The 24,832-nt window shown below is 43.5% G+C and overlaps 1 protein-coding gene across 3 annotated transcripts in view; it reads left to right on the forward strand.

Annotated features, from left to right (window-relative positions):
* Frem1 (FRAS1 related extracellular matrix 1) overlaps window positions 1-24,832 on the forward strand; it is a 118,738-nt gene that overhangs the window by 79,892 nt on the left and 14,014 nt on the right. For all 3 annotated transcript variants that reach the window (XM_032902365.1, XM_032902370.1, XM_032902378.1), the window contains exons 24-29: window positions 1,438-1,849; window positions 5,802-6,003; window positions 6,862-7,006; window positions 15,174-15,303; window positions 17,485-17,557; window positions 23,249-23,398. In XM_032902365.1, coding sequence (XP_032758256.1) covers window positions 1,438-1,849; window positions 5,802-6,003; window positions 6,862-7,006; window positions 15,174-15,303; window positions 17,485-17,557; window positions 23,249-23,398 — 1,112 coding nt within the window. The remainder of the gene's footprint in view (window positions 1-1,437; window positions 1,850-5,801; window positions 6,004-6,861; window positions 7,007-15,173; window positions 15,304-17,484; window positions 17,558-23,248; window positions 23,399-24,832) is intronic.

Consider the following 24,832-nt stretch of genomic DNA (forward strand, 5'->3'; position numbering starts at 1 on the left):
CTCACCCTACAGCTTGGGCCTCACCCTCACAGCACGGGGCAGAAAGATGGTGAGAGCTGGCCATGGTGGGACAATGGCAAGAAAACACCATTTGCCAGACATGGCAGGGCCATTGCAGAGATGCGCTCACAGCAGCGTGACTGAAGGCATTAAGACCAAACCAGCCGAGATAGCAGCATAGATGGGGAGGGGAGGGGCTCAAGTAGTGCCACACCCCCAGCTAAGGAACCCAAGATCGCCCCATTCTTTAGCAGGCTGTCCTACACCCGTGCACATACAGGTAGCATTCAGTGAACTTAGTTTAAAAAAAGGTAGCACATGAAGTTGGGAGAGAAAAGTAGTAGAGAGATAGTGGGAAAATTGGAGGAGAAAGAGGAGAAGGGGATAGATTTGAGCATGTGTGAAATTATCAAACAAAACCTTTTGGCATAATCTTCAAAGCAAAACTGTACTCAGCCAAGCCTAGCTCCCTGGACTCTTTGCTAAGTATGCTTTTCCCTGAGACCTTTGCCCCAGGAAGGCTGTTCACAGTCTGGCTTCAGAAGTAAATCGTCTCTCCTCAAATCCTAGAGCACAAGGGCCAATTCTGGTCGAATATGCCGTATTTGTAAAATAAACGCCACACTTTCCCTAGTTAAAAGAGAGGGTTTTTTTTTATGTGATTTAATGTTCCAGTAAAATATACTATTACAATTTTTTACACCAGAATAAACATACTCCATATATTCTTACTCCTTCATTAGGGTTGCTCCAATAAGGTTATTGACCGGAGCTTGAGAAACATACCAACAGCTGAATCACTGAAGAAAACAGTTAATTCTGACTTTGCACATGTGTTGTGGCATGCACACACACACACACACACACACACACACACACACACACGGGGGGGGCAGGCAGACAGACAGACAGACAGAGACAGATGTTTGGGAGTATAACACAGTGGTAGAGCATTAGACTAGCACTCTGAATTCAACACCCATTACTGGAAAAAGCATAAAATATACAAATTAGACTAAATTATCCTATTCAGTGTCTCATCATACTGTAGTGTTTAAAGTTCTGTTTTCTACATTCCATGAAAATATATTATTGCAATATTAAAACGATCTGAGCACACACTAGGTACTCACGCGATGGGTCCAGACAGACAGGAAATTCCTGTTTGAGGTAAAAGATTACACTGAACCTGCCTTCATCATAGAAAGGGCATTAATGGTGTTGGGAAAATACTCTTAGAGGTAGCATGGCCAATGTGTATATTGCCTAGCAGCTGGTTTAATAAGAGAAGGACATTCCTCAGGAATCCCATCCCCGCTTTTCCTTTGAGTCTCAATGTGGTGTGTCCTGTAGTAAAGGTGTGTGTGTTATCATTTCATTCCAGTCGATGGGGACACAAGAGCCCATGCTGAAGACTGCCTTGCCTCTCTTTGCCAGATTTACCATCAGCAATGGACTGCAGACCCAGCAGGGGGTGTTTGAGATCACACTGCAGAGTGTGGACAGTGCCTTGCCTGTGCTGACCAGAAACCGAAGGCTGAGGCTAGTGGAAGGGGCCATGGGCCTGCTGTCCACGGATCACCTTCAGCTGACTGACCCCGACACACCTCCAGAGAATCTAACCTTCTTTCTGGCCCAGCTCCCGCGCCACGGGTACCTCTACCTGAGAGGGAAAGTACTTCAGGACAATTTCACCCAGCGAGATGTGGACAGCAGGGTTGTGGCCTACCAGCACGCAGGAGGCGGTGCCCAGGAGGACTGCTTTACTTTCCTGGCCACAGACAGGAAGAACCAAGGCTTCGTTGTGCATGGGAAAGTTCAGAAAGAGCCCGTTCTCTTCACTATCCAGGCAAGTATGGCAGACACATGGTTTGTGTCATCACCGTGGTGAGCATGGCAGCCGGGAGGCGTGGTCCTGAGGCAGTAGCTGAGCTTACATCCTGACTCACAAGCCCATGACAGGGAGAGTAAGACAGGATCTGGCATAGACTTTTGAATCCTCCAAGCTCACACCTCCAACGAAGACACACCTCCTAATCCTTCCTAAACAGTCCACCAGCTGGGGACTAAGCACTCAAATATACAAGCCTATGAGACCGTTCTCCTTCAAACTACCACACCTCCCAATTTTTGACAAGCGTGCCTGCAGACTGTGGTGGCACTAAACAAGATTAGGTTATCCGAGGCGCTCACACATTGCCTGAGACATATTTGAGGTACGCACTAGACGTTTGTAATCACAATCGTGCCTTGAGGATTCTGCTTAGTCAGAGATGTCATCTCCTGGCATGGTAACTTACAAGGCTGCAGCAGTGTCACCCAGGAGCTGATGGTGGCGCCTACAGTAGCAACAGCTACAGACACCTTTTCTCCACTCTTAATTCCTAGACAGTTTAATATATAAACTGTATAATGGGTCTTAATTATCCCCATTCCCCGTTCTCCCATTCATCCCCTTCCCCTCCGCACTGAAACTATTCTCCAACATCTTCTTTGTGTGTGTGAGGCCCGCTGAGTTTGATTAGTGTTGCTCATGTAAGTTTATTCACCGGAGCACGAAGAGCGGACCAACAGCTACATCACTGAAGAAAACAATGCTCTCTCCTCTAGCAACCATTAACTAGCGGCCAATAGGACTTCAGGGAGCAGTGGCGGAGCTAGTTTTGTGGTCCCTCCCAGACCCGTGATGAAATGTGGATGGCCCATTCTTGTGCATATTACCAACTGCCCGGCACTCACGAGTGCTGTGGCCCTGTCGTATCTACACATCCTTCTTTACAGTCCTTTCCTCTGGTTCTTATATGCTTTGCATGCTTTTAAAATGGTTCTCTGAAGACCAGAGCTGCTTTGCATAAATCTCATTTGATTCTCATAAACATTTTATGTGGTAGGTTTTATTGTCTCCGTTTTTATACACGAAGAAACCGAGTATCAGAAGTTAAATAATTTGATCAAAGACGTCAAGTCTGTTTGATTCCAAATTCTGTGTCCTTCCTATGGCTCCATACGGCCGCATTTGTAGATGCTCAACAATTCTTGGAGGGCAGAGTGTTTTGCATCTTCCAGTCAAAACACATCAAGTATGTTCTGGCGCTCAGAACGCGTACTCTTCTTGGATGGAGTTCACCCTGTTCCGCACACTTCAACCAACACCAACAAAGAAGGGATTTTGTCTCTCCTTCAGGACACCCTCTGATTAGTGAGATACTATTTTCTCCTTGTTCTTTAGCCTCTGTGTACATTATCCATATATCCATGTGGATAGACGATACAGATCGATAGAATGTAGGAGACAGAAAGTGTATGTCTGTGAGAGACAGAGAGGCACACGGGCACAAGGCGATTTAGACATTGCCTCAGGCTACTATAGACCTCGGCATGCTCAAGATGTATTGTGCAAGCAAGCCAGTAGACTAAAACTTGCAGCCAACGTCATGCTGTAGCCTTGGAAATAAAAAGGTGAGAGAGACAAAGCTCTTATTCCTTTGGGAGAAGCCCAGTCTTCTCTCCTTGGACTGGCAGTGGACTGGACAAGGCTCACGCAGTCTACATTAGCCAGTTGATCCAGGCCTATGGCCTAGAACACTTGTCACAGAATTAACCTTCAGGCTTTCTGGGTGTGGAAGAGTCTTTGGCACTGTGAAGGCTGTAGATACTTGGGGAGATGGTGTTGATGTCATTAATACTCAGGCATGGCAGTGTCTACTGAAAAATGCTTTTCTGGATTTATTTCCTGAAAGTTTCAAAGAGTTACAAATTCTACATGCAGACACAGCTGCTTCCTGTACTCCAGAAATGGAAATGGGGGTGGAGTAGAGAGAATGTGCTAGAACTAAAACAGATCTCTCCACCATAGAGTTTCTTCTAACAGTAAAGCTAGTCCAAGAGTTTGTTCGCTCTTTGAAGTTGCAGACGTTGTCTGTTGGGTTTGATAAACCTTAGTTTTCATCACGAATGTAAGATATCCCTTGTGCAAACAAACCAATCTTGTGTTAAACACTTCCAGGGAAAACCTAAGTTTTTTGTTCCCAAATTTCTTTGAACACCTGGTCTCTCAGAGCAGAGAGATCAAGCAGTGTCCTATGAGGCAGCTGGCCCTGCCAGCAATGTAAGAGAGAAGACACTCCCAATGTCTTGCTTTCTAGAGTTGTTTTGTCAAAACAACACAGTATTTATTGACTGCTACCAAATAATAACACACTGACCGAGGTAAGTAACTCAAGCATGGACCAACAGGTTCTGTGTGGTTCTAAAAATAACCGTGAGTAATTAATGGAAAAGCTACAGGATGAAGAACTAAAAATGATAGATAGATAGATAGATAGATAGATAGATAGATAGATAGATAGATAAGGTGTGGTTGATCAATAGCAGCAGGCACACATGACCTTCATTCTGTGGGAAATCACACATACCCAAGATGGTCACAATATGCAATCCTCCTGTGAAGGGGACAAGGCTTGTGTGGAGACAAAGGGATCTACCATTACTCTCTGGGACTGACACGTCTGGGAGGATTTTCACTAAATACACCTTAAGTTATTGTAAGATAGACAGAGCCTTTCTTAAAAATAAAATGTCTTCCCCTGTAATGTTTTAAACCTTCTGGTATACCAAGTCAACGACCTGCTTTTGATGAAGCAAAATGTAATATATCTGATCACACCATGGCCAGAGGCACAACAGGGACCAATGTGCCTAGAGTTTGTGTAGTGAGACATTTTTAAAAAACATTGACCACAACAGATCTTCATTACTTTTGTAACACTTGGGTTTATAAGAGAAGCATAACAACAAAGTAAAAACCACAACCCTCCCTCCAGCCATCTTGAGTTTGGGAGGATCCTAGTATAGCTTAGCATAGTTTCCTTTTCCCTCTTTCGTGCCACCATGACTCTGGGAGGTTCTCTTCCCAGAGATCATCAGGAAATTCACACCCCACATTCCACCAGCCTTGAAGTGCTGGAAGTCCCAGCATACAATATTCAGATCCAAATTCACTAAGATGTTTTAATAATCATCTACAATAAATTCAGAAACCATAGACACACCTTTTTTCGCATGTGTATGCGTGTGGTGTGTGTGCATGCATGGTTACAAATGTGGAATCATGTTTGTGGGTCTCTCTTGTTGAACATAGGACTTGCTAGTTCAGCTCATCTGGCTAGTCAACTTGTCCCCACAGCCTTACCCAATCCACTACCCTTAAATATCTAGTCCATTTATTGAGTCCACGGTCTTCAGCCTTAGTAGAATAATTCATAGCCTAATGATAATCACTTTTGTAATTTTTATGGTAAACTATTTCAATTTTTCTATTCAACACTTTTGGCATTTGGGCAAAGGCCTGTGGAAAAGGTCTTTGACATATGTAAATACCTAGGATTCTCTTTATGTAGTTCATTAAACACAGCAAATCTTTCTGTGGTGCTAACATTAAACTTGCCGTGTAATTCTTGGGTCGTTTCTAGCATCTTCCGTGTGCTTCTGCCATGGTTCAGGCATCATGCCATGTGCAAGAGTGGGCATTGGGTGGGAAGATACAGCATTTCCTTATATAAAGCTAATATTATAAGGGAAATCAAACCCGAGACATCATAAATCTGGGTGAAGGTTTATGGTGGAAAGTAAGCCTCTGCCCTCGTCTCTGTATTTGTTAGGGCAGGATGGACAAGACAGGCTTTAGCAGAAATCAACAGATAAGGACTTCAAGTAATCCGTAAATTGAGGAGCTCCCCATTGTTGAACCCCGTGTAGCACAGGGAGAGAAGTCCTTCTGTAACGCTCCATTGATGCTTCAGGTGGACCAGCTGGATAAGAAGGCACCTCGGATCACACGCTTGCACTCCCCTTCTCAAGTGGGGCTCTTGAAAAATGGCTGCTATGGGATTTACATCACTTCCCATGTGCTGAAGGCATCTGACCCTGACACAGAGGATGACCAGATCATCTTTAAGATTTTACGAGGCCCATTGCATGGACGTCTGGAGAACACGACAACAGGTACTTTCCCTCTCAACCCCTGTAATCCCTCCTTTTAAACTACTAGTTGCTGGCAGGGCCAAAGAGGAACTCAATTAAGCGCAGGCAGGCCCGTTTGGAGAGCGCTCCCTAGGGCTTGCTGATAGACTCAGTTTATAAATCAATATGGTCGCTAATAGGGCTTTGAAGCTGAATCTTCTAATCCATCCTGGTAAGGAGGAAAGTTCCCGACACAGCAGCTAACTCTTCACAGACTTGTTGTTTTGTTTTGTGTTGTTTTCGTGTTCTTTTATATTCAGAACACAGTGCCGGGGGAGATCAATATTTGAGACTAAGTTCTTTCTCCTAGTATGAATCCTCAATTATATCAGCTCCTTTTTATTTTAAATGTCTGTTTTTTACCCCTAATGGTTTTGCTAAATTTTATATTATTTCTGCTTCAGGAAGGCAATGATCACAACACCTCATTAAACAGAATGGCAGAGGTGACAAGTTTTATTAAATCAATGTTTCCTTTCTCTTTAGCAAATATCTCTAAAGCAAAGCAAATTTAAAGATAAATTTGAGTCCATCAAATTTGAATCTTGAACATAGATGCAATCATGTTAATTTTCTTTAAATGGACTATGGCTTTAAAAAAAACATAAGGTCTCAGGTAGCCCAGGCTGGCCTCAAATTTGATATTCCAAGTGTTAGGATTCCAGGTGTATGCCGCCATGCAGGATTTGGGGTGTGTTCCATGCATGCTAGGCAAGGCTGAATAGAATCCCAGCACTGATCCTTAAATCTGTTTCAAACAAAACAGCAGTGTGGTTTTTATCAATTCTCAAGTGATGTTTGATTTCATCACCCACGAGATAATCTATTTCTTGCTTGCAGGTGAATTCATCCACGAGCAATTTAGCCAGAAGGACTTGAGCCGCAAGACCATCCTTTATATCATAAACCCTTCTTTGCACGTGAATTCAGATATCCTGGAATTTCAGGCCATGGACCCCACAGGGAACACTGCCCCTCCCCAGAGGTAACTTCCGATTAGTCACTGGTTCTACACATCGTGTTCATCCGAATAAGAACGTGAAATAATTTTTCCCAAACCAGGTCTTTCACCATTCGTAGGGTAAATGTTTACAGGGTAGATATTTACAATGAGCAGGGTAAACTGATGGACTATTTCATAGACTCATACAGTTTATTTTGGAGAGGGGATTTCTGATGTATTGTTTCTAGGTGGTGGGAAAGCCGTTTCCAGATGGTAAGGACACTGAAAGGTGAGGCAAGCAGCATCATTTTTACTATGCTTGTTAGTATATCCTCCTTTGCACGCCGGGAAGACGCTGTTGGAGGGCTTTCAGGACTGAGCTCAAAGCCTGTGTGTACACGCTGCAGCCAGAGGTCACTCTAAGACTGCCTTAGTCACCACCGGCTTCTGAACCATGGGGCGGGTGGGGACGGAGGTGGGGGTGGGATGAAGTAGGAAGGAGCAGCCAAATATATTCTTTCTTACAAAAAAGAAAGAAGGAAAATAACCTAACAAGCCTTATAGGCAAGAAGAAGACGGTACAAACAAAAATAGACTCAGGGGGATATTAAATGATATTTTTAAGTACAAATATATATGATGTAGGATCCTCGCCATAACAAGAACAAATCTGCAATATTAACAAGATTAACAGAGCAGGATAATTCCCGTGACTGTGCCTCCTTTCCAGATGCTTCTTGGATATAGACCTTGAATAATTTACTGGCTGACAGATGGTCACAATGAAGGTCCATCCGTCCAGTTCTTGTGCTGCATTAGTTTTCGTTATTTACTGCCTTTCCCAGACGCCTCAGAGAAGAGTTAATTTGTTGTAAATTTTGTATACACCATGTCCAAGACATATAAAATAACATAAACGAGCACAGCCCTACTATGCTCCCTCTGTGTAGACATGTGGACCAGGAAGAGAAACTCTGAGAAAATGTTCTCAGTGCTGTTTTTTTCTTTTCCTCGTTCTGTAGTGTAGTTTCACCATCTGCCAGCAGAGGGTGCTATAGTCATTGTTAGCAAAAAACGGGGCATCCAGTCTTAGAAAAACCTTCTGATGTTGCTTCCTTGCTATTAAATAACCCCACAGACGTTGGTCCCGTGGCTACTGTATGTCAGGCTCACAGCACTGGGTGTTAGGGAATAGGTTCGAATAAGGAAGACCAGTTACCTGCATTTAAAATCCTGAAGCTATAAACTAAAACAAATGCCCCCACCCATTCTGCTTAAGGGAAGTGATTCACAGTCTAAAGAATGAAAGAAGGAAAGAAGGAAAGAAAGAAGGAAAGAAAGAAAGAAAGAAAGAAAGAAAGAAAGAAAGAAAGAAAGAAAGAAAGAAAGGAAGGAAGGAAGGAAGGAAGGAAGGAAGGAAGGAAGGAAGGAAGGAAAAAAGTTATTTTCAAGAAAAATAGTTAGCTACATTCTAAAAATATTAACAGGTTGGCTTCACTCTGCCTTATAGTCTTTTAAAAGTGACTCTGCTGAAATGCACAGTATCAATCAGGTTTGCCCCCAAGTGAGTGCAAACCTTTGGCCTTCCGTGTGCCAGCCAGCATGGTGCGGGTGACAGAATTCCCCCAGCAATGGCGCTATGTTTCCTCACACACGTACCCTGCACATGTCTTATTGTTAGCGAGGACATTCCTCCATGGAGCTGCTTTATGTTTTTAGGTAACCACGAAAGTTCTTATTGCAAGTCACAGGAGAGTACGTCATGCAGTTAACAGAGCTATGGCTTCTGTGGAGGTTGGCTTAGACCGGCACAGGCATCCTGGTGCAGAGCTCTCTTCCTACAGGTTCATGCTGGAGATGGCCCTATCATCTGGAAATGGCTAGAACCAGTGAGGAAAGACGCCTGGACAGATAATACAAAAACAACTCAGATTTGATCTTTACATGTATGCTATTTTCTTTTGAGTGGGTGCAGGGAAGTAGGAATTTCTCTGCATTTGTCTTGGTATTTGAGTGGAATAGTTGTGTCCAAGCAGACAGGGTTTTGTTTTGTTTTGTGTGGAAGAATCTTGTATTTCAGTTCCAAGCAAATGCGTCTTGGGGGTCCTTACTGCTAGTGTTAATTCCCCTCAATATTTATACGAATTGAATGGACCGTTTGAAGACATATCCTGAAATATTTGGTGGATGAAAGCCTATCTGTGATTAGATATTGATTTTAGGGTTATTCACAAAGCAAACGACCATACAGTTATTCCTAATAAGCTAAACACTGTGCTTTGCTTCTGTGATTTCTATGCATTATTAGTTCTGAGGGATCAATAGACGTTCTATTGCATCGAACACAGGAAAGTTTGGTCTGGGTGAGGTTAATCAAGTTACCAGCAGCTGGCTAGTTGGTGAATGTTTAGTCACATCAAAACTCATCAGGCTGGTCATGCTAGAGAGGATCTGTGGGAGGGTTCACTATGTAACAGCCTCAGTTTAACCGGCCACAGAGACCCCCTCCAGGTTAGTGCAGGTAACAACTTGCTACCGAGTGCAATTGGAAGACATACATGGAAGCTATTCTACAACACTGAAGTCCATGGATGTTTGCCTCAAGATTTAGATTTGGCTAAGTGCCTGAATTCTAGGCAACGGGTTAGGTGCTTAAGAGCACAGTCCTGCAAAGACAATCAGGAAATTCAACTCCGTGTGTTGAAGTACCTATGTCTGTGCCAGTGGAAGAGCGGCCGCCAAATGTGAGAGCTGGCGTCCGGATCTCAGAGAGCACGGCTCTTACCAGCTCTGCCCTGGCATGACTCACCCACAAGCTTGCTCTGCTCTCTGGCTCAACTTGACTGTCCGAATGATCTACAGAGCCTAACCAAGACACACAGGGCCCACAGCACTCACTGAAAACATCTTTGTAGACCAGAGAATGAAGCCAATGTACTCCAATGTAATTGTACATGTTCCCTGTGGACTTCTTTATGAGAGAGAGGGGGAGACACACACACACACACACACACACACACACACACACAGAGAGAGAGAGAGAGAGAGAGAGAGAGAGAGAGAGAGTTAACTTCAAAGTAAGAGTTGGACCCCATGGCCCTTCGCATTCAATGTTTTCTCTGATCACTGATTCTTGTCCTCTCTGGCAACTGCAACCAGCTGTTCTATTACTCACTCTTGGCCTCAGAAGAGAAAAGTCAAAAGAAGTGTAAAAAGAAAGAAATTTCTATCAGGCAAACTTTAAACTGCTTTTATGAAACACCTTGTAAGGGGAGAGGTTGAAGCCGTTTGTTCACTGATGGCTGCCCGTTGTCTACAGCCCCAAGTTAGCATGCTTAGCCACAGTCTAGAGCAGCAGAAAGCACAGAGGAAGGCAAAGAAAATGGCACGTATTAGGCACCCACTGTGTACAGGTGCTTTGTACACATTAACTCATTTTAATTTTAATGATTTGACATGAGTGTAATTCTCCTCATTTTACGCTAATGAAAATGGAAGCCCAGGGAGCCAGAAGAACTGACCGCATCCCCACACTAATGAATGCTTGCGAGGTGTGCTGGACTCCAAAGGGTTTGTTTGCTCCACTCACTGCGCCGCCTCTGGGCTAACCACTCCCCATTATCAAGAGAAAATGAAAACTGGGAAACACAGGTGTTCAAAGTCTGAGGTTATCAGGCTTAATGGCTCCATCTCAGAATTGATAAACCTCAGAATGATTAGAAAAAATATAGTTTAGCATTTCAATTTTTCTGAAGTCAGATGCTACTTGATTTTAAGTGACAATCTAATTCTGGGAATAATGGCCTAATCACCATGTTAACTTCTCTGAAACCCGCTACTGAGAAGCTCGCCTCACTTGACGAGCACTCGTGGATGCTCGTTAACTCCTTTGAAGTATGGCTTGCCTCAAGTGTGCTTTGAGGAGTGAGGAAACTGAGGCACAAAGAGGCTACAGCACTGTTGTTAACCTAGATTGCTGACCCAGATCCCAAACTGATGTTCTAACCCCGAGTGTTTCTCTCCCTTTGCTGCTCCTCTGTATACATGAGTCAAATAGCTACAAAGTAAAATGCCAAAAGCACGATTTTTTTTTAAAAAAAAATTATAGGACAGGCTCTCTCGCCATCGACAACGCTTTTGTCGTGTAGGAAAGCAGAATTCTTTGCCATAGGCCAATGTCCTAGCACAGCTGCCAAGCAGCATCCGAGCTCCACCCACCAAATGCCTGGACCACCCTTCTGCTACTTGTGACACCAACGGTGTCTCCAGATGTATGTGGTGTTGAGAACTATAATATGCCTCAGAGAATAACATACATACCCAGTTAAGAAAACATGCTTTAGAGCAGACATGGGCTGGGCTGGTCCGTGGCCCCCATGACATATGTAGCAGAGGACTGCCTTGTCTGGCCTCCATGGAAAAAGGATGCTCTTAATCCTGTAGAAACCCCATGCCCCAGGGAAGGGGGATTCTAGCAGGGTGAGGTGGGAGTGTATGGGTGGGTGGGGGAGCACCCTCTCACAAGCAAAGGGGAGGGGGATGGGGTGAAGCACTCATGGAGGGAGGACCAGGAAGGGGGGCAACATTTAGAATGTAAATAAATAAAATAGTTAATCAAAAAAAATTTTTTTAAAAAAGAAAGGAATCACACATCGGAAGATCAGGAAAAAAAAGAAACAGTGTTTTGCTGATGAAACTTCTCTTGACATCTTTCTAACAAGGTCAGAATAATGGATGGTTAGAGAGGTTCAGAGTAAGCTGGGGTTATAAAGAACATGTGAGAATTATTTTCAAGGCATATAAAAGACGCTAATGATTCTGGGAAAGGACGTCTCAGCTGGGGAATCGGCACAGGGAACAGATAGTTGCTGGGTCCTCTGCTGTTTTCTGTCTTCCAGACTGGGCAAGTTGAGTTGCCGTACATGGAGAGGCAAAGGCTGCTCCATGGAGCACGCTTAGTGTCAAAAAGATCCAGACAGTGTGCTGGGCATGAAGGCATAAACCAGGACAAGGGTGATTGAAGAAAATGAAACTTTGGCAAAGAATCTGCAATGAGAAATGAGATGTCGATGTCCACATCTTTTTTTTTTTTTTTTTTGCCTGTCTGACTACTTCAAGTTACTGAGAGGCAGAGGGACCAGCTAATCTGGCTTCAATGTCTTCTGTTTCTAAATGTAGTTCTTGAAGACCAAAATTTACCCTTCACTTAGAAGAATTCCTCTGCTGTGCTGAGCATCTCCAGACTGGTAGCTCTCAGCTGAAGGTGTCTTTCCTCCCAGGGGTCATCTGAAAAGTCTAGACATAGTTCTGACGGCTGTCAGCAGGGCAAAGTACAAAACTACGTCCACTGTGAGAGAGATCGAAGGTGCTGATATGCCTTTCGGTTTCCTGACTGTCACTCCACAGCAAAGAATACTTGACTCTGACATCCACAGTGTGAGGTGAAGCCCTGACCTCAGAGCTCCTTCCCATCCAGTTAAAAGGTTCATCAGATGTGTTCACACACATTGTTAACCAACGTCTCTGCCCACAGAATGCACTGTACTCAATAGTAAGAAGAGGGTCCCTTAGATGTGAAGACACCGATCCAACCTTATCTGCACAATGCCTACATACACAGGACTTGCAGAGTGTCCTTACTGGTTCCTACATCTGAATGTCTACCTAATCCCGGTCGTGTGGATTCTTACAGGAAGAATTCCAAAGCGGTTGGCTACCTCATTTCATTTTTCCCCTCTGGTATTTGCATAGATTTTAAGAATAGAAGGAGCATTGCAAATACATTACTGCAAAAGAGAATCCACAGTCAGAACACATTGTACTTACCCTGTGGGTATAGGAGGTTTTATTTTAAAAATAGTTTTTCTGGAAAACCTATAGCCTGGGTTAAGTTTCATAGCTTTTCAACAGATTATTATTATTTATAGTGATTAGTTTTCAGAAAAGTAAATATAGGACATTGTTTGGTGACAGTCTTAACCTACAGGCATCGTGCTACTTCAGAAGGTTCATCTTGGAATTACACATACACATTCCCAACACTGAGACTCTTCGTGCTTTAGCATGAACAGTCCTCTACATCGTTCCTTTCTTTAGATCAGCAAGCACATTGCACTGAGTGTTAGAGAGGAAGGCTGTGGGGTCTGTATGGTGACATCGATATAATGCTTACTATAAGCAATGGGTAGAACTGTACAACTCAGATTTGGAACTCACTTGACTCTTAGGAGACTTAGCTCAAATCCATCCAGGTACACCAGTTTCCCAATTTATTCCACTGTCTTCTCCCTGAATAACTTTTTTGCTTTCTTGTTTACCTGGATCCTTTGGGAATTCTTTGCAACTTGTCATTTTTATTGGCATTTGAATTGACCATATCAACTATTATTTTATTATGCTTCAAGCATAGTTACTTTTTTAATCTTTTGATTTATTTCATGCTAGACTTAAATTCTGTTGCATCAAATACCAGTGAATGAATCAATTTCTTAATATAATAATGCATTTCAGGTCATTTTTATGATATCCAGTATGAAGTAACAATGTTTTATAACTATGGAATAAACATGGATGTGTCCAATGTGCATATTTTATCGTGGGCCCCTGTAGTAAGTCTACGCTGCAGTGTCAGTCCACCCCAGACCATTATGTTTGACAAGCCAGTGCTACTGGATTTATTTTATTGGTAAACTTTGTATAATGTGACCCCCCTAACAAGGATGATGAACTAGTTGGTGAACCTTTCTGATCTTAGTCTTTCTAAATTCTTCAGATGACAACCATTAAATATGACAGTTTCCATCAAAAGCCAGATTTATTCATGGTATATCAGGACTACTTATGAATCATATTCAGATATATACAGTTAGCCCTCTGTGTCGCAGGAGTCTTGTGGATATAACCAATCATAATCCGGAATTATTTATTACAGAATTATGTCATGCTGAGTGCACAGACCCTCTTTCTTTCTTTCTTTTTTTTTTTTTTTATTAACTTGAGTATTTCTTTATGTACATTTAAGTGTTATTCCTTTCCGGTTTCGGGCAAACATCCCTTCCCTCCCCCCTTCCTTATGGGTGTTCCCTCCCACCCTCCCCCATTGCCGCCCTCTCCCCGACAGTCTAGTTCACTGTGGGTTCAGTCTTAGCAGGACCCAGGGCTTCCCCTTCCACTGGTGCTCTTACTAGAATATTCATTGCTACCTATGAGGTCAGAGTCCAGGGTCAGTCCATGTATAGTCTTTAGGTAGTGGCTTAGTCCCTGGAAGCTCTGGTTGGTTGGCATTGTTGTACATATGGGGTCTCGAGCCCCTTCAAGCTCTTCCAGTTCATTCTCTGATTCCTTCAACGGGGGTCCTATTCTCAGTTCAGTGGTTTGCTGCTGGCATTCGCCTCTGTATTTGCTGTATTCTGGCTGTGTCTCTCAGGAGCGATCTACATCCGACAGACCCTCTTTCTTGTCATTAACCTCTAAACAATATAGTAAATCAGCTATTTACACAGGATCTACACTGCATTTGGTATCATCCGTCATCTAAAGATGAAGTAAGGCAAACAGAAGGATGTGTGCAGGCTGTGTGAGACTTGAACGTCTGCACATGCCGACATCAGCAGTGGGTCCCACTTTTCTGTGGACTCTGAGGGATGACCAGGACTGCACCCACGCTGCACACCTTTGTGTCTCTTTCACAGGCACAGAAGGAGGAGTAGGAGTTAGGAGCAAAGCATATAGACACTCAAATTCCTAAGCGCGCCCTGGGGAGGGCTGTGCATTAAAGTGAACCCAGGTTCAGAGAGCTTCCTAAAATGAATAGACTCTTGAGCTTCATGCCTGCTGGTTTCTTTCCCTTCACACACACACACACACACACACACACACACACACACACACACACTCAAATTTGAACCTCTGCCTCATCGCTAACAACTGTGGGATTTGGAAATTCTCTTAATCTTACTTCATTTATGAAGTAGAATTTAGAACATTTTCTCTGTTCCCTCACGAGGGCATTATAATGATCAAAAAAGAAAATGAGGAAGTTCCTCATAACAAATATTCCAAATAACTGTGAGGGATTTCTGTCATTGGCATGGATTAGCCAAACTGCCATTGGATGGAACTCAGTGCTGTCTCCCATCTGTATGACCACACTGAGGGACATTCTCATGGGAACCTAAGGATGACTTTTCTCCTTTTTTTTAATTCACAGATTGGAACTGAAATGGTCATATATTGAATGGTCCCAGACTGAATATGAGGTCTGTGAGAATGTGGGCTTACTGACCTTGGAAGTCACCAGAAGGGGATATTCCATGGACTCAGCCTATGTGGGCATAGAGGTAACAACTCTAAAATGCAAATAATGTTTCTGGTTAGCATCTTTGATGATCTTCTTAGAAACATTAAGAGTGGCCAAGGAAACTACAATCCGTATGTGCGTGGGGGATGGGGAGATCACTATATGACAGAGAGTATATAACATCTTTGCCCCCCAGTCTTTCAGTGAATTCCTAGAGAATATTTAAAATCCACTGGTTTTGAAATCTGGCTATTTCTACACGTTCTTTATCTTTCAAGTTTGATTTCACAGAGCGAAATATCTAACTTAGTAAGTCTGTCTGAAATTCCACCTTGGATGGTGCACACAGCTCCTATTAGATGCCTAAAGCAGTCACCAGCTGTGAATGAAACAGGACCACTTTCTATGCCTCAATGGATAAGGTAGAATGGGAGACCGAAGCCTAGCTTGAGATCCATCCACGCCATGCAGAAGTAGAAGGGCACTTTGGGACAGTCACCCCAAGTGTAGAGTCTCTGTTAGTGGAAGTTACGTTGAATTAAAATTGCCACAAACCCTGTGGACCTAAGCCTGAGCCCTTCACTCACTGTCTACCTTTCTAGTGGATGGAGGTCCCTGTCTGGTGGACTTGCAGGCGTTTTATCATCAAGGTAGAAAAGTTGGCCTTTCCCATAACTCCAGGGAATGGCTACGGGAAAGAAGAGAATAAGCCTTGTGTGGCTTTGTTAACAGTCCCCTGGCCCTTCACAGAGAGTGCTATGTATTTCAGTGAAGTGTTTAGGTCTACATTACCACTCACCTTGACATGTAGAAAAAACTTATTTGGAACTTGAGTCTACATTAAAAGTTGTATCATCCTGACAGCTAAGTGTGCAGGCCTTCTTCAAGCATAGTGCCTGAGGCCTTGGGGACCGCTTGATACAGGGTGTATATAACCTGCCATCTTACATAGACCTTATGGACTACTTGACTGAGAAGAGAGAGAAGGTGCACTTTGCCCTGTGCTGTTTGCCCTCGTTGAATTGTGTCCCTTCACCCGATCTGTCTTTCCAAACACCTTGCCTCCGACATGATTTTCCCACATAGGATTCTGTAAACTCGGTGGTGGTAAATACTAGGTAATTGCATATGTGAGAACCATGCAGACAAAAGTAACTTCCAGCATATGGTGGATGCAGGTGTACAATGGGCTGCCTTTTCCCAGCAAAAGCTGGTTCAGGGGGAGCCTTGGCACTGAACACTGGAGACAAAGAGCGAATGGAAGCCTAAGAGGTAATCCCTTCTCAAGCAACATGCTTCTAGACAGAATCATTAACCTATTAGCATCTTGGCTGGAAATAGAGACAATGTCAGAGACCACAGGAATAGATGGGCATTCAGAGCTTCAAGTTGTGTCCTCTGTCCTCTTCATCATCTTGACCATGTTCAACATCTTAAATATATGAAAAATTAACGACTACCTGGGGTCTCACTCCATGGTCCTTTATGAGCTCGACATGGACATTTTTTTTTTTTTTAGCAGACCCATAGGTTCTCCTTGGGCATCTGAGATCATGATTTTGGAAGCCTCTTTGGATTTTAGAACTGGATCAGGGACCCAATGGAGCAGTCAGTAGTCGAGTTAGAGCAGGGTAATTTTTCCTCTGACAGCTTTCATAACAAGGACTCTAGAACTGTGGGTCCTGGGTGTAGATTGCCTGCACAGAGCGCTTACCAGGTCTGCCAGTCCCAAAACTGGTGCAGGGTGATGATGGGTGCATCAAGGCAGGGACAGTGGGACTTGTTTGGTTAGACTGGCCTGAGGGAACTCTGTGCCCTGGGGATTGCAGAGGTCCTCAGAGCAGGATAACAGTGCACAAGTTCTCTGGTCTTCCTGACTTTCCCTCTCCCTTCTCCTCTTCCTTCTCCATTTTATGATCAAGGGAGGGGATGGAATAAAATGGGGCTCATAACAAAGAGAACAATAAGGTTGTAAACTTTATTCTACTATTCCAATAACTGGATACCTTTAAAAGGAGAACCGATCAGCTAACTTAAAGGGGGAAAAGCACGCGACAGAGCCTGGACCCAAGGTTTATTATAATTTAAAAAATCTTACCGAACATTAAAAACAGATTTGAGACCATGAGTTTAGCCTGGTATGGGGGTCGGGAGAGTAAACGTTTCTCTAGTGTAGAATATTTACTTTTATTTTTTAAATGACTTTTTTTTTCCTACTAAGGTTAACCAAGTGTCAGCTGTAGTTGGAAAAGACTTTACTGTCACTCCATCCAAACTGCTTCAATTTGACCCAGGTACGTTTTGTGTTTATGGTTTGTTTCATGTTCCATAAGCAATCTGCTTATGGAGACTGCTGAGAACACCGGATATTATGCAATTTCAGTCAACTAGAGGATCATCAGGGAGTCGTACCATCCCAACAGACGAGTTTGGCCTGAAGTCGGCTCTCATATACAGTCTTATTACAAGCGAATATTTATTCAGACTGAGAAAAAAGTATTGCAAATGACAAACATAAAAATTATCAAAGTAAATACTCAAAACAACCCAGAAAGATAAAGTAATTTCAACATCAGTATGATAGAATGTTAATTTAATTATCCACATATTTTAGTAGGAATTTTTAAAATGTTATGATTCTACAGATTCCTAAAAGGAGTTTCTAAATGATTGAAATAAGTTGTCATAATACGCTTCCAGGGCAAACCATTATTTCATTGAATAGTACTTACCTTGATTTAACTCTGTGGGAAATTTTTGCTAGATACCAAAAAAGTAAAATATGAAAGTGTGGTGTCTTCTCCTGAAGTTGTTCTACAGTATGCAACATATAGACATGAGAATATTTGCCAACAGAGTTTTGGAAACTAAAGTGAAAGCCATTGTTCTGGATAAAGAAAATGCTGGATGATTTTGTAGGGGAGGCAACATTCTAGTGGGGAGGAGGGAGGGGAAAAGAAGCAGGGGGAGGAGGAGGAGGACAAGGAGGAGGAGAGGGAGGAGAGGGAGGAAGAAGAAAAAGAGGAAGGAGGAGGAGGGGGAAGAGGAGGAAGGGGGAGGAGGAGGAGGAGGAGGAAGGCTGAAGCACTAATACAAAACCACCACTTACTTCTGGAGAAGTCTACCTTAAATCCCAGAGGCTAGACACTGCCCTTCAAGGCTTTCCTATGGGTGGGTGTATCTGCCTCCTTGTTCTTCATGGTTCTCCCTCCTTCCCTATGGTCTGTAATGGACCTGGACCACTCACCTAAGAACAAATGGAAAAACGCTGGAGAAGTGTCCAGGGCTTGCGGCTTTATACTACAGAGATGGTCTGTACCTTGAGGTCGTTCTGCCCGGTGTAAGCTCACTAAAATGACCAAATATCATCACCATCCCCAAACTGACGATCTTAGTATTAGGAGAGGAATGCCTTTGTGCTGTTCACAATAAGAAGCGTAACATATGAAGACTATGTAGCCTTTCTCTAACTGGGTGGCTTTACACAGAGACATTGCCTTGCAGTTTCAGAGGCTGTTCAGTCCTAGACCCATGTGTGGGTCTGTGGAGGAGAATCACTCCTGTCTTTCTTTGGTGCCTTTTGAGGTTAGCTGGCAATCTTTGGTGATCCTGGCTCTGGCTCTGTCTCCCTAGTCCTTGTCCACCTTCACATGATGCTTTCCCTACGGATAGATTTTCCCTCATCACAAGGACCCAAATGAGCTTAAGTTAAGGAGCTACCCTGTCCCACTATGACGTCATGCTAACTCTCGACGGTGCCATCACCCCATAAATAAGGTCACATTGTGAGGTCCTGGCAGTTACTTAGGAAGGCCTCACAATATAATCTGTGGGGAATACAATTTAGCCTATAACGATGAGCCTTAAATTTGACGTGCTCAGATATTCTTGTTAGCCTCCTTCCGGTGTCGTTTAGCTTTCTAACAAGGACGAGTAGGTTTTCTAGGCTGATCTCGTTATCACTGCTCTGTATTCAGTGTTTATCCTCCGGCTTCCACAGGTTTCTTCGTCCTCTGCTCTACCATGAAAGGGTTAAGGTTCTTTTTGTCCTCGTGTTTTGAAGGACTTGTTTGAAAGTCACTTCTTGTTTTTCACCATATGCCCTTTTTATCACCTATGGCTGTTTGTTGCGAGTCAGGGTTTCAGCAGCCCACCAGGCGCTCTGTTTGGATTTAGAGTGGCTAGAATGTTATCACACTAGGGGAGGCTCAGAAATGTATCTGCTGGAGATTCCGCTGCATAAGATAAATGCCCGTTTGTCTAGAAGAGTTTACACGCTGTTTTGATAGCTACTAATGACTTCAGGGCCTTTCCAAATGGTCTCAGGATTTTAAGGATTGTTTATACATTGAGAAATAATATAAGCATGTATTATACATTTTTTTTTTATAAAAAAAGCCACACGCTTGGCTGCCCATGATCTGGGGATTTATTAAGCCAGTAATAATTTTGAATCATGAAGCCTTACTTTAGAGAATTAAAAAAAAAGTCCTCCACACCCACAGGTCCTATAAATGTTTATACAATACTTTCATATTGTAAATCCTTGCCTCTTTTATATGTCCCCAGCTCCACACTATCACTTTTGCCGGGATCAACCTATTCATTTCTCTGGAAACATCAGCTTCCCCGATAGGAGAGAAACAGAAGGGGTCACCCAGTACACGAGTTAGTGTGAGACAGAAGAGCTCTGACTGGGGAAGAGGAAGGCTCGCCTGTAGCACTTTACCAAACTTTGCAAACAGGAACGGTGAGAAGGCGTTCCGCTGCTGTGACCTGTAGTGCATCGGCGCCTGTGCAAATACTCCAAGGAAAACGAGCGCCTCCCTTTAAAATGTGTCCCTGAAAGATTTGATGCTTTCTTAATCAAATCGTCATGCTGGAAAGTCAAAATGTTTTCCAAAGGAACAGCTCTCTAATTTGGCATTTACTGAAAAATATTGAGAAAATGTCTCTCAACAGAGAAATCTGCATTTTTGGGAAAATATCCAGGAACTGGTTTTCTCTGTAAAATGGATGTGTTTTTTGTTGTTGTTGTTGTTGTTGTCGTTGTTTTGTGTGTGTGTTTCTTTATGACAGGACACCTCTTCTGCACTCCAGAACCTTTTGTTTTCTGCAAACAGGGGAAGGAGTGGTTCAAGCGTCTTGGAAACCCAGATATATCTCAGGGAGTTAAGGGACACTTTGCACCTGGAAAGTGGAGGAAGTGGGGGACCAAACAACAGCGATGAAAATCCCATTCACAATCTCGTTAACCTGAGATGGTGACCCCCACACCTGGGAGACTTGAAACCGAGTTGAAATGTAGGTCAGCAAATTAGAAGCTCTTGAAAGAACTCAGAGAGGATCTCTTTCAACGATTCAGTTTGGTTCCGTAAGACCCAGCAACAACTTTAAAGGCCTTTTTTGTTTGGCTTGTTCCTTTAAAAGTGATACTAGCATTTTTTTCTAAAATAAATTTTCAAATAGGACAAGTGTTTGAGATGTGGAAATATGTTTCTGCATATTGGCTTTTTTTTTTTCTTTTTCTTTTTTTTCGGAGCTGGGGACCGAACCCAGGGCCTTGTGCTTGCTAGGGAAGCGCTCTACCACTGAGCTAAATCCCCAACCCCTGCATATTGGCTTTTTATTTACGTTCTACCTAACCTTATGATGCTTGGTGGTCAGAAGAGTTTTCTGAATATTACCAATCTCAGCCTTCGACTCTCTTCTTTGCCAATCTCATTTTATCTCCACAGCTGCCTCTAGCGTCCCAGAGTCTCTGAGTATCCAGCCCTTACACAGACACACTCAGATTCAGTTTCCTAAACCATTCCCATTCAGGATGTTAGTGATGTCTTCCCTCATTAACCATTGTCTAAAGCCTGACTCTGACGTGTGTCCAGGGTTCTCTAGTGTAGCTACAGAATCTTCCTGCAACCTGTGGCCTCTTTTCCCTCTTTTCCCCAGATGCAACTTCCCCACTCAGCAATCTATTTACCATTCCCCTGACCCCAACTCAACTTTGCTAACGTCCTTAGATTGCTTCTCACTTCTTCCCTTCAAGTCAGGCATCCACCGCCCACACTGCATCCTGGTCTGTGTATGTGGATCCTACAGGCATCCACTGCCCACATTGCATTCTGTATATTTTTGTTAGCTAAGCACACATAGATTTAATAGTTACTTGGCTTTCTGGCATGTAAGAAAAAAGCTACAGGATCCCTGGTTTCCATATCCACCTAGTCAACCAAGCACAAATCAAAGAATAATCAGAAAAGTCATTCTGTCTGTACTGACAGAGCCCTGGTTTTCTTGTCATTACCTGGAACAAGGTACATGATTCACAAAGTATTCATTATATTGATATTATAAGCAATCTAGAGAAGATCCAAAGTTTAAGAGGATTGCATAGGGTATATATTAAAGGGACTTAAGCAATTGCTGCAGATGTTGGCATTCTGTGGGAGACCTAGAACAATCCTCCTGGCTACCCTAAATTTTGTCTTTTCTCCTCCAAAAAGTTTCAAACTCTTTCAGGTCAGAGCTTGGCTTTTGCCGCTTGTCTTGTGTTCTCCATAGCTTCTAATGCGAAGGTAAGCGCTGAGGGATAAAACATGCGTTTTGGTAGACCTACTCGTCCATCCGTGAGATGGGAATTAATTAGTATTTTATATTAAATATTTCAACTTCTGGTTTTTCAAAGATTGTTAGCAAAAATAATCTGAGGCCACAGACGAGGCTGGAAGCTTCATAAATCGATTACCAGCTTGTTCTGTTACCAAAATTATTGCAGATGCCCCCCATTTTCCCTCTAAAAGCAGCGTAGTTCAGAAGTGAACAATTTCAACGTTCCGCTGAAAGCTGATTGAGCCGTAAAATCTGTATGAGACACCCTTTTAAGAAGGTGGCTGTCATGTAGATGACAGAGTAACAGACACGTCAGCATGCAAGCAAAAGTCAGTTTTCAGAAGAGAAGGCTGGGAAGCAGTGCTTAGCCGCCGCATGGAGAAGGACTATTGGATGTGACAGCACCGACAGGCAGGGGAGGCAGGACAGACTTGGAGCTTTGCCCTAGGGCCTAAACTGTGAGCTTACTACTGTCCCTTGTCCCCTCTCTTAGTCTCTCAATGCCACCAAACAGCCTTCAGCTTGCTTACTTCTGCCTTCACCTTCCCCTCTAAGTAGATCCAGGACAATGCACTACGGCTCCCGTCCTAGAAACTGCTGAGGATTCAGAAGCATCTTCCAGCCTGAATACTTGGTGTCTCTGTCTTGGATTTGCCTTCCATCCTGATGGGACGGGTTGGCTGGGATATCTTAGCAAATGGAAACTTGTGTTAAGTTCAGAGGACTGTGTGGAATAAACTTGTTTGTACTCCACGATAGAAACAGAGAGGGGGAAATGGAGGCTGGACCAGCCTGTGTGTACAACCCCCGGCCCATACATTCTCTAGGAGAGTATCCAACGGCTGAGTATTGCATCATTAGGAAAATCAGCCATGGGCTAGGAGATCTGGGGGACGGATGGCAGCCGACACAGGCAGCAGTTGGAGTAGATGAATCACTTCGAGGATTCCGTGAGGTGCCTGGAGTACCATCCAGTAATCAACTTCTGTCTGCTGCACCATCTTAAGAATTTTCGCAACTATTAAGATTTTCGGATTGTAGTAACTATTTATTCTTAGGCACAGAGGGGGTGGGGTTGGGAGAAAAATTATGTCTGGGATTTTGTCTACTAACCTTTTTGTTCCCTCCCCCTGTGTAATGCAGCCTACTTTTTTGTTACTGTGTTTGCATTGAAGGCCGTCATCATTGTCCAGGAACAAATGCGTTCTTTTTATATTATTTGGGAGAACAGCGGGGCCTCCGTGAGTTGGTGGCAGTACAATAGCTCACTCGGGCTACTGCAGTCTAGCTGTAGACATGTTAATTAATATATTTCTCTGACACCTAGGTGATTGAAATAGCAATTAAAGAGTAATTAAAATGTTTACTTCTTGTAGGAATGTCAACTAAGATGTGGAATATAGCAATTACCTATGACGGATTAGAGGAAGATGATGAGGTCTTTGAAGTAATTCTGAACTCCCCTGTGAATGCGGTTCTTGGCACACAGACAAAAGCAGCAGTGAAAATTTTGGACTCAAAAGGAGGTATTCTTTTGATCCTCGTCTTGAAATCAGGAGCGGTCCTGGCGCCATGGCTGCTGGCTTGCCGCAGCCAACATGCTTGATAACACCTTCAAATCAAAATGCGTAATTTCTTGTCAAGAAAGCCGCCTCCACCATGACTCCGGTTTCTTTATTCTGGTCTGTGCTTCATGTGGTTTTTCCTCCTGCTAAGAGCAATGGCTGCAGCAAAGCAACAAGTCAGTGCCCTGGCTGCTTTTTTTCCCTAACCATTTGTTGTTCTCACCAAGGGGGAAACAATGGTGATGAGAATCTGTGGACAATTCTGTTCCCCCTGAGTCTGCAGGGCTGTAATTATCTTCCTCTGTTAAGGAGGGCTCTCGGGCGCCTAAATTGGGAGCCCCCACTGCAGTGTGACCAGGGAAATTCTAAGAAGGGAAGGAATTGGGGGAAATAGAGGTGAAGATGCAGCCGACTGGGGTTTGGGGGCAGCTGGAGAATACTAGCGAACGACTTGGTGAGGCATTGCCAAATGGTTCTGGGAAGAGCCTGCTAGAGAGCAGCCTACGAATAGCACGGAAAGCCAACCCTAGGCGCTCTGAGGTTTTGTTCTGCCAAAGTCCTTCTGCGTCTGGTTCCTTACCTACGTGACACTTCGTGTCCAGCGTGACCCTCCATTTCAAGCCTTTCTTTTTATGCTTGTCACACCCTGTCATCTGCATTTTTTCCTTTCCTGTAATCTAGTGTCCCCTCGCTCACCCTAAAATAAAAATGGCTGCTGCCTCCTTTGCTCTATATGCCCACATTTCCATGACCTCTCTTTATCTCTCTTTCTCCACACCACGTGTGCTTCCTTGCCAGCAGGAATGTCCAACCACATTAAGTGTGGGGAATATACACATTCAAAAACGCCCCGGGCTGGGAATGCTAGCTAGTTCAGTGGCAGAGTGCTTGCTTAACCTGTGAGAGGCTCCAGGCTCGAATCTCTGCGCTGCTAAAAAATAAAATAAATATCCAGACAGGTTCTTTCAGTAGGCTGTTTTCGTTTTCTTGCTAGTGGAGGTTTGTAATTGTGCTTTAATTTTTAATTCATTTTTACTTATGGTGTGGTGGGGAGGTCAGAGGACAACCTGTGGGAATCTCCTATTAAGTGGGTTCCCAGGATCAAACTCTGATAGTCAGGCTTGGTGGTGAGCATCCTCACCTGCTGAGCCATTCCACTGGCCTAGTTTGTTTGTATTTTGTGGGTTGTTTTCTGTGCTTTACTTCTGTATCCGATGGTCGAGGTTTCTAGTAGAAACTCTCTTAAGATTCGCTAGGGTTTTGTCCCTTTATAGTTGATTGCAAATTCTTTTATAGCTGCTTCTTGATCACATGCTACCTTTAAACAATTCCAGTTTGTACCTCTAAAAGACTGGAGGAAAACCGAATCCTTTCAAAGTGCAGGGAGCGGGGTGA

This window comes from Rattus rattus, chromosome 1, assembly GCF_011064425.1.
Source record: "Rattus rattus isolate New Zealand chromosome 1, Rrattus_CSIRO_v1, whole genome shotgun sequence".
In the NCBI taxonomy this organism is placed as follows: Eukaryota; Metazoa; Chordata; class Mammalia; order Rodentia; family Muridae; genus Rattus; species Rattus rattus.